This window comes from Canis lupus, chromosome 20 (genome assembly GCF_003254725.2).
Source record: "Canis lupus dingo isolate Sandy chromosome 20, ASM325472v2, whole genome shotgun sequence".
NCBI classification, from domain to species: domain Eukaryota; kingdom Metazoa; phylum Chordata; class Mammalia; order Carnivora; family Canidae; genus Canis; species Canis lupus.
Genome location: NC_064262.1, coordinates 46713520 through 46734031, shown reverse-complemented (window position 1 = coordinate 46734031; position 20512 = coordinate 46713520). Strand labels below are relative to the sequence as shown.

Sequence of the window (20512 nt, the reverse complement as noted above, 5' to 3'; positions counted from 1 at the left end):
ACTTTTTTGGGTGACAAAAATGTTTCAAATTGATTGTGATGATGATCACATAACTCTGAATATACTAAAGACCACCTGAATTGTGTACTTTAAACAGGCAAATTATATGAAATTATATGGCATGTGGATTATATCTTGATAAAACTGTTTGATTATAAATAAAACTAATATCCAAGACACAAACCAAGGGAGAAAAAAGAAGTAAAGTTCACATTTATTGAGCACCTGCTATGTCATGGGTGTTGTTTCAAAAACTTTTTTTTTATTGGTGTTCAATTTGCCAACATATAGCATAACACCCAGTGCTCATCCCATCAAGTGCCCCCCTCAGTGCTTGTCACCCAGTCACCCCCACTCCCCGCACACCTCCCTTTCCACCATCCCTTGTTCGTTCACTTTTTACCAATCTTACTAGGTAGTCATTGTTCACCCCATTGTACAGATGAGGGTATGGTCATCCTTCTACCTTATTCTAAGACCACCCCCACACTGGCCACTTAGATGCTGGAGGGATAGAGTTTACTGAGGAAGGTCTTCTTCATGGCGATCTTCAGCTCCTTATTCCTGAGACTGAAGATGATGGGGCTGAGGAAGGGCGTGAGGACCGTATAGGTGATGGCCATCAAGGTGTTGCCTTCCTGGGAGTGCAGACCCTTGGGCTTGAGGTAGATAACAGAGGCAAAGCCATAGTGCACAATGACCACTATAAGGTGGGACGCACAGGTGGAGAAGGCTTTGTGCCTTCCCTCAGCAGAGGGGATCCTCAAGATGGCAGCCACGATAAAGGCATAGGAGAGGAGGATGAGGAGAAAGCAGCCCAGCAGGGCGGTGATGCACACCAGCCCCACGCCCAGGGCCACTATTGGTACATCAGTTCCACAGGCCAGCTTCAAGAGAGGGGGCACATGACATAAAAAATGGTGGATCTCATTGGGTCCACAGAAAGTGAGGTGGAAAACAGCTGTGGCCACCACCAGCCCTATGATCGAGCCACCAGCCCAGGACCAGGCCACCAGGTAGGTGCAGCCACGGGGGCTCATGAGCACATTGTAGCGCAGAGGGTGGCAGATGGCCACATAGCGGTCGTAGCCCATGACCGTGAGCAGGAAGGAGTGGGTGAAGCCGAACGTGAAAGAGAAGAACATCTGGCTGGTACAGGCTGCAAAGGCGATGGTGCGGCGGGTGGAGAGCAGGTCAGCCAGCAGGCGCGGGGTGATGGCCAAGGTGTAGAGGATCTCGGAGATGGACAGGGCGCACAGGAAGAGGTACATGGGCGTGTGCAGGCCGCGCTCGCTCCAGACAGTGGCCATGATGAGCAGGTTCCCCAGCAGCGTGAACAGGTACATGAGCAGGAACAGCAGGAAGAAGGCAGGCAGGAGATGGGGCGGGAAGGTGGAGAAGCCCACGAGGATGAATTCAGACACAGAGCTGTGGTTTAGGCCCAAGGTGGCAGCCATCCCTGAGTGGGGAGAGAGTGAAGGTGGCCCGGTGGGCAGGAGCTCCGGGTCTGCGCTGAGCCCAGCCCTGGAGGACTTCCTGGGGTGGGGGGGTCCCCACTCTGGGCCAGTTCCTCTGCCACTCGCTGCTCATGATGACTGTCAGCGCTCCTCAGAGCTGCTTGAGGTTCAGGGAAGATTATGTGCTTCAAGGGCACAGTGTAGCCCTGGCGATTAGCAAGAATGTGGTAAAAAATAATACTGGTGATAAGAATTACAACTACTGTTATTACTATTATTGATTCCATATACAACCACCTGACTTTCCTGCCTTTGAGCATGTTAATCACTCCATGTTTCTCTCCATCTCTGTGATTCCAAATCCTTCCTGAATTTTAAGTCCGAGCTACTCCCTAATTGCTATCTTCAGCTGTTGGTCACCTCTCTTGCGTGACGTAGAGAGGATACAGGCTCTGGTTAATTTTCAGCATTACCCCTTACTAGCTCACTGGGAACATGGGATAATAATGCTTATTCCACAGGGCTGTCGTGGCACTAGGCGAGGTGACGCACATTCAGCTCTTAGCTACTCTTGCTGTTGTGTGGTCTAACATGAGTGAGTCGCTCACAAGGATGTGGCAGTGACGGGCATCACCAGAGTCTGACCCCAGCTGGGCACTCTATCTCTGGTATTTACCAGTGCCATTCTCTGAATCTCCTTCCCTCTCCCTGAGCCCTACCTACTCTCCTATCCCCAAACTCCTCCTTCATGGAGCAACCAAGGCTCGCAGCTGTGGGTTCTCTCATGTTCTTCCCTAAGGGGCAACAGATTCACATCTGCCCTGGCTCCCTGTGAGGACAGCTCTCCTAAGCATCTGCTTCGTCAGGTGCTGCTTCTCTGTCTCTCTGTCTTCCTCTCTCTGCCACCAACAGACTTGCAAAAAAGCAACACCTTGGGGCACCTGGGTGGCTTCGTCGTTAAGCATCTGCCTTCAGGCCCAGGATCCTGGGATTAAGCCCTGCATCTGTCATGATCTCAGGATCCTGGGGATTGAGCCCTGTGTCCAGGTTTCTTGCTCAGCAAGGAGTTGGCTTCCCCGTCTCCCTCTTCCTCTCTCTACTCATGTTCTCTCTCTCTCTCTCAAATAAATAAATAAAATATTTTTTAAAATGCAACATCTTCTTTTAAAATGCGGAATGGGTCAACAGATGAATGGATAAACAAAAAGTGGTATAATCATATAATAGAATATCATTTAGGTATACAAGATCATGAAGTACTGACACACGCTACGACACAGATAAACCTTAAAGAGATTAAGCTGAGTGAAAGAAGCTAGCCACAAAGACCACGTAATGTATGATTTCATTTATTTGAAATATCCAGAATAGATAAATGGATCAAAGCAGAAAGCAGGGGACACTGCGGTGGCTCAGTGTTTGAGCATCTGCCTTTAGCTCAGGGTGTGTTCCCAGGGTCCTGGGGTCAAGTCCTGCATCAGGCTTGATGCAGAGGCTCTCTGCCTCTCTCTATGTGTCTCTCATGAATAAATAAATAAAATCTTCATTTTAATAAGTCTTTTTAAAAAAACAGGAAGCAGATCAGCAGTTGCCAGGGAATAGGAGTAGGGTAGAATGGAGAGTAACTATTAATGGGTTAGCAGATTTCCTTCTAGGGTGGTGAAATATCTTGGAACTAAACAGAGGTGTTGGTGGCACAACATTATGAATGTTTAAATGACACTGCATTGTGCCATTTAAAATGGCAAGGATGTAGAGAAATTGGAACTCTAGTGCAATTACAACTCTAGTGATTGTACAGTGGTGCAACAGCTACGGAAAATAGTATGAATGGTCCCCCCAAAATTAAAAATAGAACAACCTATGACTCAGCCATCCTACTTCTGGATCTATATGCAAAAGTGGCGAAAGCAGGGCCTCAAAGACATATTTGCACACTGGTCACAACATCAAGAGTCACAATAGCCCAAGAGATAGAAACAACCCAAATAGCCACTGATGGATGAATGGATAAACAAGATGTGATATATCCATACAATGGAATATCATTCAGCCTTAAAAGGAAGGCAATCCTGTCACATGCTACAACACATGAACCTTGAGAACATTATGCTATGTGGAATCAGCCAGTCCCCAAAGAGGAGGAATCTTGTATGATCCCACTTATGTGAGGTATCTAAAGTAGTCAAGTTCATAGAAACAGAAAGTAGAATGAAGGCTGCCAAGGACTACAGGGAGTGAGAAATGGGGAGTTTCGTTTAATGGGTATAGAGTTTCTGTTTTGCAAGACTGAAAGAGTTCTTGAAATCTATTACACAACACTGTGAGTATACTTGAAACCACTGAACTGCATACTTAAAAATGGTGAAGATAATAAATTTTATGTCATGTGTTTTTTGCACAACAAAGTATGAAGATGTGCTACAACATGAGTGAACCTTGAAAATATTATGCTATGTGGGGGCAGGGGGGGAAGCCAGGCACGAAAGGTCGTCTGAACCAAAGGGTCTGACTCCATCAACATGAAATACCTAAAATATGCAAATTCATAGGCACAACAAGCAGACTAGGGGTGGGGGAGGGGTTGGGTATGGATGGGGGTGTTGGTGGTGATGGGGAAGTGACTACTAATGAAGGCAGTGTTTCCTTTTAGGGTGATGAACATATTTTCCAACTAGAAAGGGTGATGGTTGCACAGTATTGTGAAAGCACTAAACGCCATTGATTTGTACACTTCAAAATGGTTAATTCTATGCTATGTGAATATTGCCTCCTCCCTTTTTTTAGAAAGCGAAATGAGCCTGTCCTCGGGCCTCTCTCCCTCTGCGATGTCTCTTCCCCTGGTTCGCATGCAGCCCAGCCTGTCCCCAGAAAGGGAGAGAGTGAGTGCCCAGTGCCAGAGGGGAGGTCCGGGAGGAAGAGCAACCCCGACACCTGCTCTTAACCCTTCCCGCTGCTTCCAGGGCAGCCGCCGAGCCTCCGCCCAGGCGTGTGTGAGAGCAGAAGAGGAGGCACCTCAGCACTGCTCCATTCTGGGGTGGGCGGCCTCCAGTTCTTGCAGACTGGGACCTGGGGGCCCCTTTGTCTCACAGACACCTGCATATGGATGTGTTTCCACACTTCTACATCCCTGCATTCCGCTCCCCCCCCCCGCCCCCACGCGCGCAGCGGCCTAGAGCTCCCACACCAGCGATGCACACAGAGGCCGGCGTGCACCTGCGGCCGCCTTAGGGCCCGCGCGCTCACACAGATGCAGAGACCCCGCCGCGGGGACGGACTCACTCGACCACAGCCACATCTGCAGGCGCACGCAGACGTAGCTCTCACAGCAGGACGCAGCAGAAGCGGGAAGACCACGAATAACGCCTGTGTCCCAGACAGACAACCTTCACCCTAAGATCTGCGGCGACAGCCAGGAAGCGCACGGGAGGCGCGTGGACCAGGAGCCCGAGGGCACGATTCCCGATTCCGGAATTAGAGGCCTCTGCTCAGGCATTGTTTGCTTCACACTTCCTTCGGGCCGGGTTCTGGGTCCCAAGATCCACCCCAATACTATTACCTACAGTCCTTCCCCACATCCCGCGCGCGCGCGCGCATCACCTCCTCCAGGAAGGCAGCCAGGGGCTCACACTCGCCTCTGTTGGCGGCTGCGAGGAGCGCTCTTGGGGCGTCGCAGAGGAAGCCCTGGGTCCCCTCACTCACACTCAACACCGGGAGCTCAGAAGTGGGGTGGGCAGGGCGGGAGGTGCACCTGCACTTTATCTAGCTCTACTCCAGTGGCATTCCAAAGGCTTCCCAGAGGAGGCGGGCGGGCGGAGGTTGCAGGCGGGGCCATCCTCAGGGGCCGAGTCAGGCAGCGGCCTTAGGGAGACTTCCAGAAACTTCTCTGAGATTAGCCCACAGCAATACATGCAGCCTCCAAATCTTCCCTGAGGCCTCCCAGCTGGGCTGTAGAGGATGGTTAAGTCAGAAAACAGAGGTGACAGGACTGCCTCTAACTGGGCAGGGGAAGGGATACAAAAGGAGGCTGGTGCCCCTCCCCTTACTCTCTGAGCATACTTCTTTGCTCTTACCCAGGGTGGATTATGGACACTCCGTTCCCAAAGCTCAAGCTCCATCCACACCCCACAAACAGGCTCCCCTGGGCCATCCCAGAGAGGACAGCAAAGGTTCCCAGAGTTTTGGTGGGGGAAACCCTGGGTCCCAGCCCCTGGAAGTGGGTCCAGAAGAGGGGCTGATGTCCCGCCTCTGCAGAAACAGAGATGCCCCGCCAGAGATGGGATGTCAAAAACATGGCCCTGCTCTGGGCCCAGGCTGCACCAGGCTGAGGACTGAGGAGGGATGGAGGAGGCAGTGCCAACCCATCACAGCCATCGGCAGCCAGGCTTGTCTTGTCCTAGGGCCACAATGCAGCTCAGTGCCCACTGTCCCAGCTTCTAGTGGCTGCCAATTCCCTTGACTGCATCATTCAAATCTCTTCTTGTGTCTTCACACTAACTTCTCCTTGTGTCTGTATGTGTTCTCCTCTCCTTATAAGGACACCAGTCATTAGACACGAGCATTTAGGAGCGCAACACCCAGGGTGATTTCATCTTGACATCCTTATCTGATTACACCTATAAAGACCCTATTTCCAAACAAGGTTATGTTCTGAGGTTCCAAGTGGACATGCATTTCTGAGTGACACTATTTTAATCCACTACAACATCTCTTCTGATTTCGTTCTCTGCTTCTGTTCTGAGCTCTCCACCTGCTTCCTACACAACATCAGAGGGATCCTGCTAAACAAACCAAATTACTTCCTCCCCACATGCTTAGAACTAGTTCCCTAGTCCCAGATGCCTCGCTGCAGCCAAAAGTCTGGTCCTTATTAGCTTCTCCAGTTTTCTTTCTTGGCTCCCTCTCCCTATTCCAACAACAAACCCTCACTTTGTCTCTCTAGGGTAAAATGAGATGTGAACATTTTCAATTTTGTGAGTGTACCAGACCTCTCATCCCCAGGTTCCACTGCATCCCTCATGCCCCACTCCCATCTGCTCCAACCAACCAGTCTCAGGTCATATGCCATCACCTCCAGGAACCTATTCTGCATCCTGCACCCTTGACTTGGCCAGGTGCCTCTCTAACTCCTAGCTTGCCCTGAAGTCCCCCATCACATGGTGCTGCCATCACCAGGTTGTGGGTTTGTGTTTCCCACTGGACTTCTACAGACCTCCTGAGGGCAGAGATGGCATCTCACTGGTCGCATGCCATGTTCCCAGCACCTGGAATGGTAAATATTAAATGGAAAATTAAATATTCAATAACAATACATTAAAGAAAAAAGTGGAGGAAGGACATGCATTGTGCTGCGAGACCCTACAGTGCAGGCAGGAAAGGAGGGAAGTGGCATCTGAGCTGAACTCTGAAGGATGAACAGGATCTGCACACGGCATCAGGCATCAGGGAGGGACTGGCAGGCAGTGGAACCGGCATGAGCAAACGCATGGAGAAGTGTCCAGAATGGGGTCCGAGGAGGCTGGAAAGTCAGACAGGGCCAGCAGAAGACCCAGAATGTGGGGGCAATCTGGGGGTTTCCTGGCACCATGCAAATCAGGAAACGACATTCAGAGAAATGGACGTCCAACCAAGGAATGAATTCAGGACAAGGAGAAATATCATTTGTTGCTGCTTCTGGGTGCCCAGAGAGGTCAGGGTTTTAGGCTAAGGTCACAGGAGGGGGTCAATACCAAGCCAGGAGATGGAGAGGAGCCCAAGGTCTCAGCTCAGCTGCATCTTGCAGCCCTGCCTGGAGGGGCTGCTGTAACTCTGGACAAGTGGCTTGGCCTCCCTGAGCCTCAGTTTTTCTTGAACTATGGGCACCATGCTTTCCTTTGTCTCGCAGGTATTTCTTGTAGACCTACTATGTGCCAAATTGTGTGTGGCCCCCAGAGACAAAATGACCAATAACCAAGGTCCCTCGAACCACAGCCTTGTAGCTTTGCTCAGCTGTTCTGCCAAGCAGGACCCATGCATTTCTGGGTCTCTGCACTGGGTCTGACCCAGGAGTGACCAAGAGATATTTTCCAAGTCATTTCCTTCCCGACATCCATCAGCCCCCAATGGGGCCAGAATCTGTGTTCACAGCTGTGGGCGGAGAGATGGGTCAGACCCAGGCCGTCCCCAAGAGTAATGTTCTGCACCTGCTTTCCTCACTGGCACCGCACCCCTGGCCCAGGGCGTGTGGGGCAGGTTCCCCCAAGTCTCCCATCTGATCCCAGACACAGGAACGTGGCAGTACTCTCCAGTGTTAGTGGCAAATTAATTGTCAGTGGATTTCCTTTTTGGATCTTTTTACCTTGATGGGTTTCAGGGAAGTCAACAGGACTGTAGCGTCCCAGAAATCTGCTGCACCTCCATGGCATTTAGCTCCCAGGATCTGAGTGACTTCAGCACTCGCCCATCTCCCCACTCCTTGCCTGGTTGCTCTTAGAGGTGGCACTCAGGTCCAGTCACTTTCCATCTCTCGCACCAACTAGGAACACCATGAATATTTGTAGGACAAAATTCCCACTATGGATTGGACAGTTAAGTCAAGTTGAAAAACTCTTCAACCCGCTGGTCATTGTCTTGTTTAAGAAGTGCCCCCTCATTTTGCTAGGCAGCTGTGTGATGGTGCATGGAGGGAGGAAGCCTCATGCTTGATCTGGTCTCTTTGATAACTGGGTAAAGTCGGAACAGGCCACACGAGTTGGTTAGTTTGATAAGCATGACCAGTCTCGGTACTGTGTGCCAGATAACTCTTATCTCCAGATGAAAGGAAGTCCAGCCCCAGCTAGCATGTATCCAACAGCTGTATATGCAACGTCTGAGCCCTTCTCTGGGGAGCCCCCAGTGACCAGGACTGACATGCCTGCTCCTGTGGACATGACAGTTAGAGGGGAGAAGGTGAATGACAGATAACTGAATTTAGGCAAGAATATGAGATGTGTGAAGAAGAGAAGGTGGTAGGCTAAGGAAATAGGGCAGATTGAGGGGGTTTTGTGGAGAAGGGGACATTTTAGCTGAGACTTTCCCCTCTAGTGGTAGAGTGTGAGGCAGAGGGAATGGCATGTGCCAGAGACCTGAGGTGGGAAGATGATTATCCATTTAAGGAACAGAAGAAAGCCAATGTGACAGGGGGCTTGGATAGGAAAGGAGGCAGTGAATAGTTCAAGATGGCTTAAAGGTGATCAGGGATCCAAACAAAAGGACCCTATCCCATTACCCTAACTGCCAAAGGATAGTACTCACCTACATGACATACTGGCTATGATACACACACAAGGGTAGGTGGATTCCTGTGACGTCAGTCACATAGTCACACCTGAAAAGTGAATTTAGGGATGAGCCATTCATATTTCAGAAGGATTTTGCAGCTCACATACTTTCTGTAGTGTTGTAATGAAGGATGAGTTTATTTTCTCAGGCAGTTTTATTGAACATCTATTAGGTGCCCAACTGTGGGAACACCATAGTAAGCAAGTTCAGATTAGTTCTAACCTCTCAGGGCTGCCAGTCTAGTGGGGAAGGAAGGGAGGTATTGATCAAGTAATTTATACAAAACAGCACAGAGCATACTGTGGAAGTAGAAGCTTCAGCCACCCTCAGAGCTCTGGAGACTTTCACCTCTGTCTGTGCCCAGCAGCATGAAGCATGGAGCACTCACAATAGCCACTTGGCCCCAGGTGGTTTGTGGGCTATGGTTCTCTCATGGCACATGTTGTAGAACTTGGCCACTTTGAACTCCAGGAAATTGGTGCATGGACCAAGAAATGGTCACCTCCATTTCCCACCTATGTCTCTTGGTACTAATCAAACACCAAGTTTGAGCTTGAGACTAAGCTTGAAAACTATCCAGGGACTATTCCTCTGGAGTGAGCTGAATCTGTGGCTCTGTCTCTACCTTAGTTCTGAGCTTTGCATTGAAACTCATTTGCCTACTGCTCTGTGGCCGATCCTTGGGGACTCCTTAATTTCCACAAATAAAGTGGAGATGGGAAATTGTGTGTCAACTTTTAATGAGCCCCCAGCTATCACTTAAAATCCCGTGATTTGTTCAGTAATGAACCAGTCTTGGTTTCTAGAGCTTGCTATGCCAGCCGGGCTTGGCACGTTCTACAGGGAAAGAGTCCCATTGCGCTCTTTAATGCCATTGACTGACTCCTAATGAGCAGAACTCTGTTCACCTCTCTGTGTCTTCCAGGAAGTGTGCCCACGGGCTTTAGCTGATGGGCTCTGAGCACATGAGGGCAGGACTGGAGGTGGTACATTCAGAAAATCCTACTAATCCTGCTACCCCAAGACATCACTTCCACTGAATTCTCTGGGGCTTGTTGTTTACTTCTTTAAACAAAGACTCTGTAGCCACCATTGTGAACTGTTCAGCTCTCTTCAGGCTTTTAAACACAGATTAATAGGCAAGGGGAGAGTTGTTTGTAGTAGCTTGGGTGGCTCTCTGCCTCAGGCCACTGACTCACATCAGACAGACTCAGGTGGAAATCGGTAATAGTACCTGCCTAATGTATAAACTGTCTGGTACTTAGCGAATGTTCAGTAAGTGCTTGATACTGTTAGTTCATCACTTAGGAGAGCCCTGTAGGAGTCTGGGTATAGTGAATGGAGCCAGCTCACTATTCACCTATCTTACCCCATGCCTTTGGAACTCATCCATCCATTCATCCATCAAACATTATTGAGTAATCTCTGTGTTCCAGGCTCTGGAAACTCAAACACAGAGCAACCAAGATGATTCCTTCTGGTTTTTACTTTCTCCTGGGGAGAAACTAGTTTATGAAAATATGAGCTAATGAGTCACACAAAAGAAGTGCTAATTTCAAGGAAATGGATTTGTGGTTGCAGTTCTTGGGCCAGTAGTAGCATCCAAGTCCACAAATAAATGGATATTATATCAGAGTCAAGATGGGCTGTGACAAAATTATTTTCCTGGATTTGGACTCTTCCCCAGTGAGAATCAGGTCCCATTGTTGTTAGTTCAAACCTACTGTTATGAGCATGCTATGAAGGCGCAAACACATGTGTCTTTCTATAACATCAGCTTTATTCAATCATAAAGCAAGGTTAACATAATTGAAAAGCAGTTTAAGGATTCCAAACTCAGTGACATTTTACTACATGTTTAACTTGACTTTATACAAGTCACACAAAACAAAGTTACACAAGAAAATACAAGGGGTAAGAAGTTAACAGACCAAATGCAAAGTCAGTTCATGAACATGCAGTTGGGAAGAGGCCTTGGCCTGGTCTGAGTCAGCTCTCTGCACGTGCTGCTTATTATGTTCAAGCAGTGGAGGATCTCTGTTGTGTTCAGAGATCATTTGGGCAGATATTTTGTGAGCAAATTGCCTTTTTGATGTGGTGAGATGTGAAAGGGGAAGTTTCTGGAAAGTCTGACAGTTTGCTGTAAAAATCTTCCTTTTTAAAGGAGTTTAATCAGTCTTGGGCCTTTGTAGACTTCCTTTGGTTCTGCTGGTTACTAGTTCTTTTTTTCTTTTTTTAAAATTTTACTTATTTATTTGACATACAGAGGGAGAGAGAGAGAGCGAAAGAGAGAGAGAGAGAGAGCAAGCACAAGTGGGGGAGTAGCACGCAGAGGGAGAGGAATAAGTGGGCTCTCCACCAAGCAGGGAGCCTGATGCGAGGCTTTGATCACAGGACTCTGGGATCATGACATGAGCTGAAGGCAGATGCTTAACCAACTGAGCCACCCAGTCACCCCAGTTACCAGTTTTTGAAGCCATTATCTTGTGCTTCTTTTGGCAGTATACTATGTGAGCAACAATGCCCTTGGCTGCTTATGTCAGTGCTTGACATAAGTTACTGCTTGGCATGAGTGACTCCATCTTGCTTTCTACACCTGTTCTATCAGCTACCCCTCTGCCATAAGCTACAAAGTCCCAGGAAGCTACCCTTGTGACAAGCTTGTCTATCCTGGTTCTTAATCACTGTGTCTGCCATGTTATAAGTACTCATGAGTTTTTACTGAATAAATGCATTGCAAAACACATCCTGAGAAAGCACATGGTTTGATCCACTTCGCTAAATCATCATGAGACATCTGGTAAACCTGCATTTTTCCAATAGCTGAACTTCAGCTAAACTTTCTGAACAAAGAACAAGAGCCCACTCTTAATTCTGACAACTCATCTCCATGGCCGTGGAAGAGAATCACATTTTATATTTCTCTTCCTTGCAGCAGGGATATAGGCATGCATCTCATCCCCATACAGTTTCAGATTCTAAAGAGAGATAGCAGGGACCCAACCAAATTACTATTTTATCTAATTCAAAATGGCATTTGTTGGAGAACAATTTTTCTATCCAGACCTTAACGTTGTTGTGCCATGGCTATCTAACCATGAGTGACACATGTATAAGTAAGTGAGCTTAGGCCAGGTCCAGGGAATGGCCATGCCTAATCCTGATGTCTGATGCCTGCACCTTATCATTGGTCTTGGTCTCAAGAATCCAAGGATGTGGAAGAAACTCACATAGGTTTTGGGATTAACAGAAGGAGGTCATACACAAGTAAGGAATTGAAGGATTTTTAAAAATGGGATAGAGTTCCACTGCATCTGTACAATATAGATCTTAAAAGTTAATAAAGGTCTCTAAGAGGAAAGCAAGAGTCAGAATCTGAGTAGACCATGCAGATGGTACCAGTTGATTTGAGTCCAATGGAGGGAGAGATGTCCCAAGGGAAGCCAGGGGAAGGGATCATCCCAGGCAAAGAAAACTGCAAAAGCAAATGCATGGAGGTGTAAGGGGCATGGATAAAGGGAAGTGGCAGACTGTGAAGGGGCTTTAGAGATGTCTCAGAACCAGAGAAGAAACTGGACCAGCAGGAGATGCTATAGAGGAAATTGGAGAGGCTAGCTGAGTTAATGGTGATGCTGAATGAATGTGAGAGGCCCAATCACCCTGTATCCGCAAGCTTTATGCTTTTTAGGTCAGAAGAAAGCCCTAGATATGTGGATTTTGTGAAATGGACCTTGGTCCCCTGTATTATTCAGCTTAGGTTGAGTATGCTGCAGTGGTAACTGGTGACATCAAAATCTTAATGGCCGACAACCATAGAGCTTTATTTCCTGGTCATGGTTATGGTGGTTGTGGGTTAGCAGAAGCTCTGTTTGAGGAGGTCTTCTTTGTTGCAGAACCAAGTTTGAAGGAGCTTCACTCTCTGGAAAGAACTGGTCTTGTAGCAAGAGCAAAATAAAGATAGCAGAACCACACAAGACTCTTAAGATTCCTGCTTCACAAGGGCATATGTCAGCTCCCATCACATTTCATTGGCCCACTCAAGATCATGGCTGAGCCTGGCTTTAATGGGAGTTAAGAATTATTATTATTATTATTTTTAAAAAGTTTATTTATTTATGAGAGACACAGAGAGAGAGGCAGAGACACAGGCAGAGGGAGAAACAGTCTACCTGCAGGGAGCCCAATGTGGGACTCGATTCTGGGACTCCGGGATCACACACTAAGCCAAAGGCAGACACTCAACCACTGAGACACCCAGGTGTCCCGGGAGTTACAAATTATAATCCTCCTGCAGGAATGGGCCCAGGACTGTTTCTGGGGCATTTCTTTCACTCAGCAGAAATCAGGAAAGGAAATAAAGGGTGGGCAAGCCCAATGTCAAGAAAAGGACCCTAGAGTTTGGAGAATGGTCTTTTATTGTTGCCTCTCATGAACTCAGAACCAAGAGAAGGTAAGGATGGGGTCTGAGGCTGTATAGCAAGGGTTCTGTTTCATCCCAGGGAGTGAAGTATAAAGGGTTGGGTCAGCAGTTCTGCCTCCTTTCACAAATGAAAGCAAATTGCCCTGATTCACAAGAGAAGTCCCTCCAGTGTCCATAGTTGTACATCATCATGCAGGCCGGGGCAGTTACATTATCAGGTAGTTCCTTGGAGTCCCAGTTGCTGTAAAGAGATGCCCACAAAATTCCTGAGGGTCTGGCCCTGAAATTCCTGAGGCCTCCAGTGGGAGTCATTTATTGAACCCATCTTAGAGTAGTTATCTGGTCAACCCCTTCTGATTTTTTTTTTCTGAGTGGAGAAAAGAGCTCAAATGGGAATGGCAACAGGCAACAGTCTTCAGAGAAGTGGACAGTCTCCAAGCTCTGGGGGCCACTATCTCTATCTGCCTCATCCCACTGACCCTCTCTCCTTCCCTGAGATCCATTCACCCTGAGCCTCTCTTTTTGTCCAAATTCTAGCTCTGCCACCTGCTATCTATGTGACCTGGGCAACAGTCTAAATGTTTCAGCCTCTGTTTTCCTCTTTTGTAAAATGGGAGCACATTCTGAGGATGTGTTGGTCAGTGCATGTAAGGTATACAGTAGATGATCAGACAGTAGATGAGTTTACCAAGGAGATGAATTCTTCCCTAACCTAAGACCATCCAGAGCAGTTTACCAAACAGAGAAAGGTGATACTGGCAGATGGAAACACCCGAACAAAGACAAAGAGTATGAGGAGGCAGGTAACTGCCAGGAAGGTATAGTGGATTCAGTGTTGTCTCCACCAAAAATATATGCCCATGTCCTAACCCCAGGTACCTGTGAATGTGACCTTATTTGGGAAAAGGGTCTTTGCAGATGAAATTAAGTGAAAGATATTCAGATGAGATCATCCTGGATTGACTGAGTGAGCCCTAAATCCAATGACAAGTATCCTTATAAGGGATAGAAGAGAGAAGACACAGGGGAGAAGGGTAGGGTGTGTGCCAGAGATTGGAGTGATGAGTCCAGGGAACACCTGGAGCCACCAGAAGCTGGAAGAGGCAAGAAAAAATCCTCCCCTACAGCCTTTGGAGGGAGTGTAGCCCCACTAACATGTTGGTTTGGGACTTCTGGCTGCCAGAACTGTGAAAGAATAAGTTTCTGTTGTTTTAAGATACACAGTTTGTGGCTCTTAAAAACAGAGGCCACACACACACACACACACACACACACACACACACACACAAAAACTCATACAATTGGCAAGTGCTACATTATTATACTCCTGAATAGGCCCAATCTGCATACAAGCACATTCAAGGCTCTAAGAAGTCCTGCAACAAAGAACCAACCTGGCATTGAACCCATTGTTTCTCAAGCATTTAAATGGGAACACTCTTCCCAAGTAACAAAATAACAATAGCTAGTATGGTAGAAATGTGTCATGTTGTTTTGGGGTAAATAGTGAGTGAATGACAGGGAAACATCCAAAGTGGTCATAAACTTACTCTTCCAAAGTGCTGCTGATCTCTTAGGGTGGGGTGGGGGGACTGTCATGGGTGGTTAGGGGCATCTGCATTGCAGACAGGGAGACTCACAAGTAGGTGGGGGTTGAGCCATCCATCCACCTGTGGTTGCCTTTCTGGCCCTCTTTGAAGAGGCCTATCCAGGATGTCACCTGCCCAGTGGATGTCAGGAAGTCCTAGATGGGAGAAGGCATACTGCTGGGTAAAATTCCATCAAAGACGAAAGGACAGAGGTTGAAGTGTCTGGGGGTCAGAAGAGGTCTAAGGTACAGATGAGCTCTCATGTGGGCAGACAGACAGAGGCAGTCCTGTAGAGCACTTTGTATCCTGATACAAACTCCAGACCCACTATGTGCGTATCATATGGCCTCAGACAAGTTACCCACCCCTTGGTCTCCCCAACTGTACAAAGGAAAAAATAGAGTCTCCCCCTCCTAGCATATTCTCAAGATTGGAAGAATCAGATGTGTGAGGTCTGTGCGCCTAGAAAGAAGTACTGGACAAATACTGGCTGTGAATGTTTTTTAAGGTCAACGGATGTTGGAGCTAGGGGTTCGATCTGTAGGCTGTAAGAATGTCTCTGGCTGGAACAGCCCGGGTGACTCAATGGTTTAGTGCTGCTTTCCGCCCAGGGCATGATCCTGGAGTCTCAGGATCAAGTCCACGTCGGGCTCTCTGCATGGAGCCTGCTTCTCCCTCTGCCTGTATTTCTCTCTCTCTCTCTCTCTCTCCCTCATGAATAAATAAATAGAATCTTTAAAAAAAAAAAAAAAGAATGTCTCTGGCTGGAAACCCAACTCAAAGGACATTCTTGAAGCCCTACTTTGAGCCAAGTCTTGTTCCTGAGATTACTTAGATCCAGCCCCATACTTATAAGCAGGGAACCCTGATGCAGTGTGAAATTCCATGATGAAAGCCTCTGATGATGTCATGAGAGAATATGGAGAAAGGATGTTTGTATTGGGGTTTTGACAGGTGAGTAAGAATTCTCCACACATATCTGTGTGGAGTAAGAATAAGGGCACTCCTGGCAGAGGGACCTACATGAATCAGAGCTTGGAGGCAGGAGCATAGTGCAGAGAGTCCATTCCCTGTATATCATAGCAGTGGACGTTGGCTTGAGGCAAGATGAGGCAGGTCTTGAAGACCATACTAGAAATATTGTGCTAGATCCCAGAGGGGACAGAAAAATGAACCCCCAAATTATTTTATAATCCCTTCCCCACCCTGCTAAGATTCTACGTGTCCCACCTGTTCTGTTCGGCTGTTGATGATAACCAAGTGAGCTTGCTTCTGGACACAAGAATCATTAGCCTGGGTCCAGGTGAGGTTGTCCAGGGAAAAGAAGTAGCAGGAGCCCTGAAAGAACTTCCAGTCCAGGGGGCAAGGCTCGCAAGAGGATTCTGTGAGAATGGAGCCATTAGCAAAATATTCATGTCCAGTTCTCCATCCAGTGAAGAGGTGTGTCACCCATCACCCCTTGGTCACATTCCCAATGGACTCTATTTGAATATAGCCAACAGTAACTCACTACCTGGTTAAGTTGGTGTTTCCCATTATTGAAACATATCAGAAGGAAATAATAAAATGCTATAGATATCCTATGAAGTGGGGAAAGGAGACCCAAAGAACAATGTGAATAATATCCTATGTTTGTATAAATATATCCTACTTTTGTACCATAGAGGGGCTTATATTTGACATCCTTATTTGCTTGAAGAAACTCTAAAGCAGTAGTTCTCGACCAGGGGCAATTCTGGAGGGGACAATGGGCAACATCTGCAGAACTTTTTTGTTGTCCCAACTCAGGGAGGGTTGTCATGTCTGGTGGGTCAAGGTCAGGGATGATGCCAAACACCCTACAATACACAGGACAGTCCCCCACTGCAAAGAATGATACAGCTCCAAATGTCAACAGTGCTCAGTTTAAGAAACTGTGCTCTAAAGGAAAACATATATAACTATATAATATAATTACAGTGGTTCCTGAGGGTTAGCTGAGAACTTGGCAGTGAGGGCTCAGGAGTGAGAGAGAGAATTCTTGCTGCATTCATCTATATCCACTTAGTGAATACACGCACACATGCACGCACACGCACACACACACACACATACAATTACTCCTTGCTATTTGCAGATTCCATATTTGCAAATTCACCTACTTGATAAAAATCTATTAATAACTCCCAGATCAATACTTGTGAAGTTTTCCTTGTCACTAACAGACATGCAGAGAAGTAGCAAAAAAACTTGAATCTGAGATAGAAAAAGGCAAGGCTCTGTCTTCTTGTTTCACCTCTCATCCACCATAAACAAGTGTCCTCCCCATGGGACATTTTGTGCCATGCCTTTCACATTTTTGTGCTTTCTGTTGAAAATTTTGCTGTTTAAAAAGGCCCTCAGGATTCCTGGGTTGCTCAGTCATTTAAAAGTCTGTCTTCAGCTCAGGTCATGATCTCAGGGTCCTGGGATGAAGCCCTGCGTCAGCTCCAAGCTCACTGGGGAGTCTGCTTGTCCTTCTGCTCCTCCTTTCACTCATTCTTTCTCTCTCTCTCTCAAATAAAATATAAAATATTTTTTAAAATAAAATAAAAAATCAAAAGGCCCTCAAGTGCAATGCAGAAGTGCTGTCAGTGTTCCTGAATGAGCTGGAAGACTGCAATGAGCCTTACAGAGAAAATGCATGTGCATTAGATAAGCTACATTCAGGCATGAATCATAGTGCTGGTGGCCATGAGTTCAATGTTAATGAAACAATATCTATTAAATATATTTAAACAGAAGCACACAAAAACAGGGTTAGGTATTGATTCGGTTGACAAAATGTTATAACAGGAGGCTCAAATAAACCTAACACTGTTATTTCCCGTAGGAGCAATGATTCAGGATTCATCAATTCATCATTTGCAGGGACTTTACAAGACATAGGTACATGAAGAATGAGAATTGGTGGTATATATAGTGAATGTCATCCACTCACGCTAAAGTTATATGAAAAACATGTAGCACCAAGAGCACCCCCTCCAGGAGCATCTGATCCAAAGGGTTTTTTGGGACCCAGGAATCTACACTGTTGCTAATTCTCCAGGTACTTCTAACATTCCGCTAAGGACTGACTACATTTTGTAGCACACTGATGTGGCTAGTAAAAGTGGAGGCTTTGGATCCTGATGGTCTATCTTAAAGAAAACACTGTTAATTATATCTCCATTGTACAGCCGAAGCAACGGAGGCTTAGAATGGTTTAAATGGGCTGCCCAAGGTCATAGACAGCCACAAGCCCAGACCAGATCTGGCTGTCTCAAAGATATTGCTTTTCTGGGAGCCCTCCATTACAAATATAATCTGATCATACCACCTGAACTTCCTAAAAAGATCTGAGAAGACATTGGCATTGGGGTGCCCCTCTGAGAACCACTGCTGTGGGAACCCCACTGTTATAGATAATGAAGGGAATACAGCCTCTCCCCTCTCCACCTCCTCTCCTTACCATTGCCTGCCAGTACAGCCTTCATTTGCCGGAACACTTCACTCCGAATGAAGTCCCGGTCGTGCCCGGCATCCCCCAGTCCCTGTGTCACTGGGAGACCCAAAGAGAAAGGGCTGGTGAAGGTCTTGGCAGAGACAGGAGATGTGGTTGAGGGGCAGGAGGCCAACCATGTCAAATCCCACTCACCTTTTTCATTCAGTTGAAATACTTTCTCCTGTACCTGTTGTGTCCTCTTTAAGACTGGGGAGAAGTATAAAAAGGTGTTCTGGACCCCAGAACCTCCCTGGAGTGTCTCCCAGTTCCTCAAAACCCAAGTGGACAAAGCTTTCTTCCCTTCCCAGGGCAAGGCATTCTGGGGCTCTGAAATGCCCCACCCATTTTTCAGATGAAGAAATTGAGGCCCAGAGAGGTAAAGGCCCTTGTCTAAGGCAGCCAGCTAGAGAGCCATGAGGCAGGACTTTTATTCAGGAGTGTCTGTTGAGCCACTTCTCTCTAGTAGTTAGCAGGGAACCTGGAGTTCTGGTCTAGGTCAGGGATGAGCTTTGGGGAGACACTCATCAATGACTTCGACTGGCTTTAGCCCATGCAGGCCCCCCAAATCCCTCTGGGACTGATGGGAAGGTGAGCTCTGTTCTGTTATCATTATGATCCCTCTAGAGACACAGACCAGCCTCCCCTGCACCAGCCCTGCAGACCTGCCTTTACAGGATGGGAGCCAGTGTGCTTGCTTCCCTGTGGTTCACCCTGACCCAGATGCCTTACCTTCAGACAGAATCACACTGAGGATAATGACCGTAAGAAGCAGGATCAGGGACACGAAGAAGCAGAGATACTTCCAGGTCTTGTCCTGGGATGTCTGTCCCCATTGCCCTGGAGGAAAGGAGGTCAGCCTCCCTCTCCCCAAGGATATACACTCTCTTGCCCCCTGCAATGCCTCAGACAGTCTGCAGGAAATTGCTGTATCCCTCGGGATATTCTGGATTCACTACTGGACCCACCTGATAGGGAGGACTCAGAAAAGGCTGGAAAAAGAAGCCCATCCTTCTAGGATAAGAAGTCATGACAGTGAAGGCCGATGGGATGAGGAAGGGCTTCAGGAAGACTCAAACCTCAGATACTCCCTTCCCCTAACCTGTGAGGGAATTAGGGAAACCTAACACCCAGCTTTTGCTGACATGGAAAGGGCCCCTGGTCCCAGCTCCTTGACTCACCAGTGTTCCCCTGCTGTGGGGGGAGTTCGGCTCTCAGTGCAGTAATCTCACTGGGGTTTGGGGAGTGCCTGGCTTCATCCATGGCTGCAGTTCACTCAGCTCTGAGATGCCCCTGCCCTGCAGGGTTTACTGGGTGATCAACCCAGCTCTTGGAAGGAAACACCCTCCTCCCCAGCCCTCCTACACTTATCTTCCTTCCTGGCTCAACGTGGGGCCCCCAAGATCTCTATAGATGGCCTATGATCAAGTAATCTGATAGGGGAAAGGAAGTGGGCACCTGGGGCAAAGGCAGTGGGCGCCGAGTTTCCCCTGCAAACTTCATCTCTGCCGGAGGTGGTTAAAACACAAAACAATATAGAACCGAATCTAAATCCTTGTACTCACACCATCACCACTCTCTGCTTCTAAGAGCTTTCTGTGAACAATTATCTCAAGTTTGCCCAGTTATGGATATTTGGCCTTAGGAAATCACATGTGTGATTCTTTTCTTGGCTACTGTGGCCAGTACCACTTCCCAGAACTGTTCATTCATTCACTCATTCATTAGTACATGCATGCGTTCATTCATGGATGCATTACTCTAGCTAATTACCTATTTATTATTTCAAAGTTTTAAAATAGTGACAAAGGAAGAAGGAGCTAGCATTTATTGCCCACCCTCTTTTGTCAAACATAATGAAATGCCCTTTACACTATCTCATTTAATCTTCACAAAAAACTGTCCAAAATAGCGGCTGTTCAACACAGAATAGATGAAAAGCTTGGTGAGGTGAAAACACAAGGCTAATAAAAAGCACAGCTAGGATGTAAATCAATCCTTTCTGACACCACGCAGTCTTCCCCATTATTCTCTGCTGTGTTGCCAACATTAATACTATGTATTTGAAAGAGAAGAAAGAAAAGTTACGAGTTGAGTTGTAACCCTCCTCCACCCAAAATTTATATGTGAAAGCCCTATAAGCCCCAGGACCTCAGAATGTGACTTCAGTATTTGGTAAAAGGGTCATTGCAGATGTAATCAGTTTAAATAAGGTCATACTGGAGTAGGGTAGACCCCTCATCTAACA

The 20512-nt window shown here is 47.2% G+C and overlaps 2 protein-coding genes across 4 annotated transcripts; both read right to left on the bottom strand.

Moving 5' to 3' along the window:
* Nucleotides 1–391: 391 nt before the first annotated feature.
* LOC112666948 (olfactory receptor 10H2-like) lies at nt 392–1457 on the bottom strand. The gene has a single exon (XM_025458417.3). The coding sequence runs from the start codon at nt 1455–1457 to the stop codon at nt 498–500; it is 960 nt and encodes a 319-aa protein (XP_025314202.1). The 3' UTR covers nt 392–497.
* A 9061-nt stretch (nt 1458–10518) lies between these two features.
* CLEC4O (C-type lectin domain family 4 member O) lies at nt 10519–19617 on the bottom strand. 3 transcript variants are annotated; one of them, XM_025457878.3, is made up of 7 exons: nt 19446–19614; nt 18997–19104; nt 18421–18474; nt 18235–18324; nt 15996–16147; nt 14817–14920; nt 10519–13417 (listed from the first exon to the last, which is right to left on the bottom strand). In XM_025457878.3, the coding sequence occupies exons 1-7, from the start codon at nt 19525–19527 to the stop codon at nt 13279–13281; spliced, it is 729 nt and encodes a 242-aa protein (XP_025313663.3). In that variant the 5' UTR covers nt 19528–19614; the 3' UTR covers nt 10519–13278. The 3 variants fall into 3 exon arrangements, with proteins under 3 accessions (XP_025313663.3, XP_025313665.3, XP_025313664.3); XM_025457880.3 differs by lacking the exon at nt 18997–19104 and having other exon boundaries at nt 19446–19617; XM_025457879.3 differs by lacking the exon at nt 18421–18474 and having other exon boundaries at nt 19446–19615.
* Nucleotides 19618–20512: the final 895 nt, after the last annotated feature.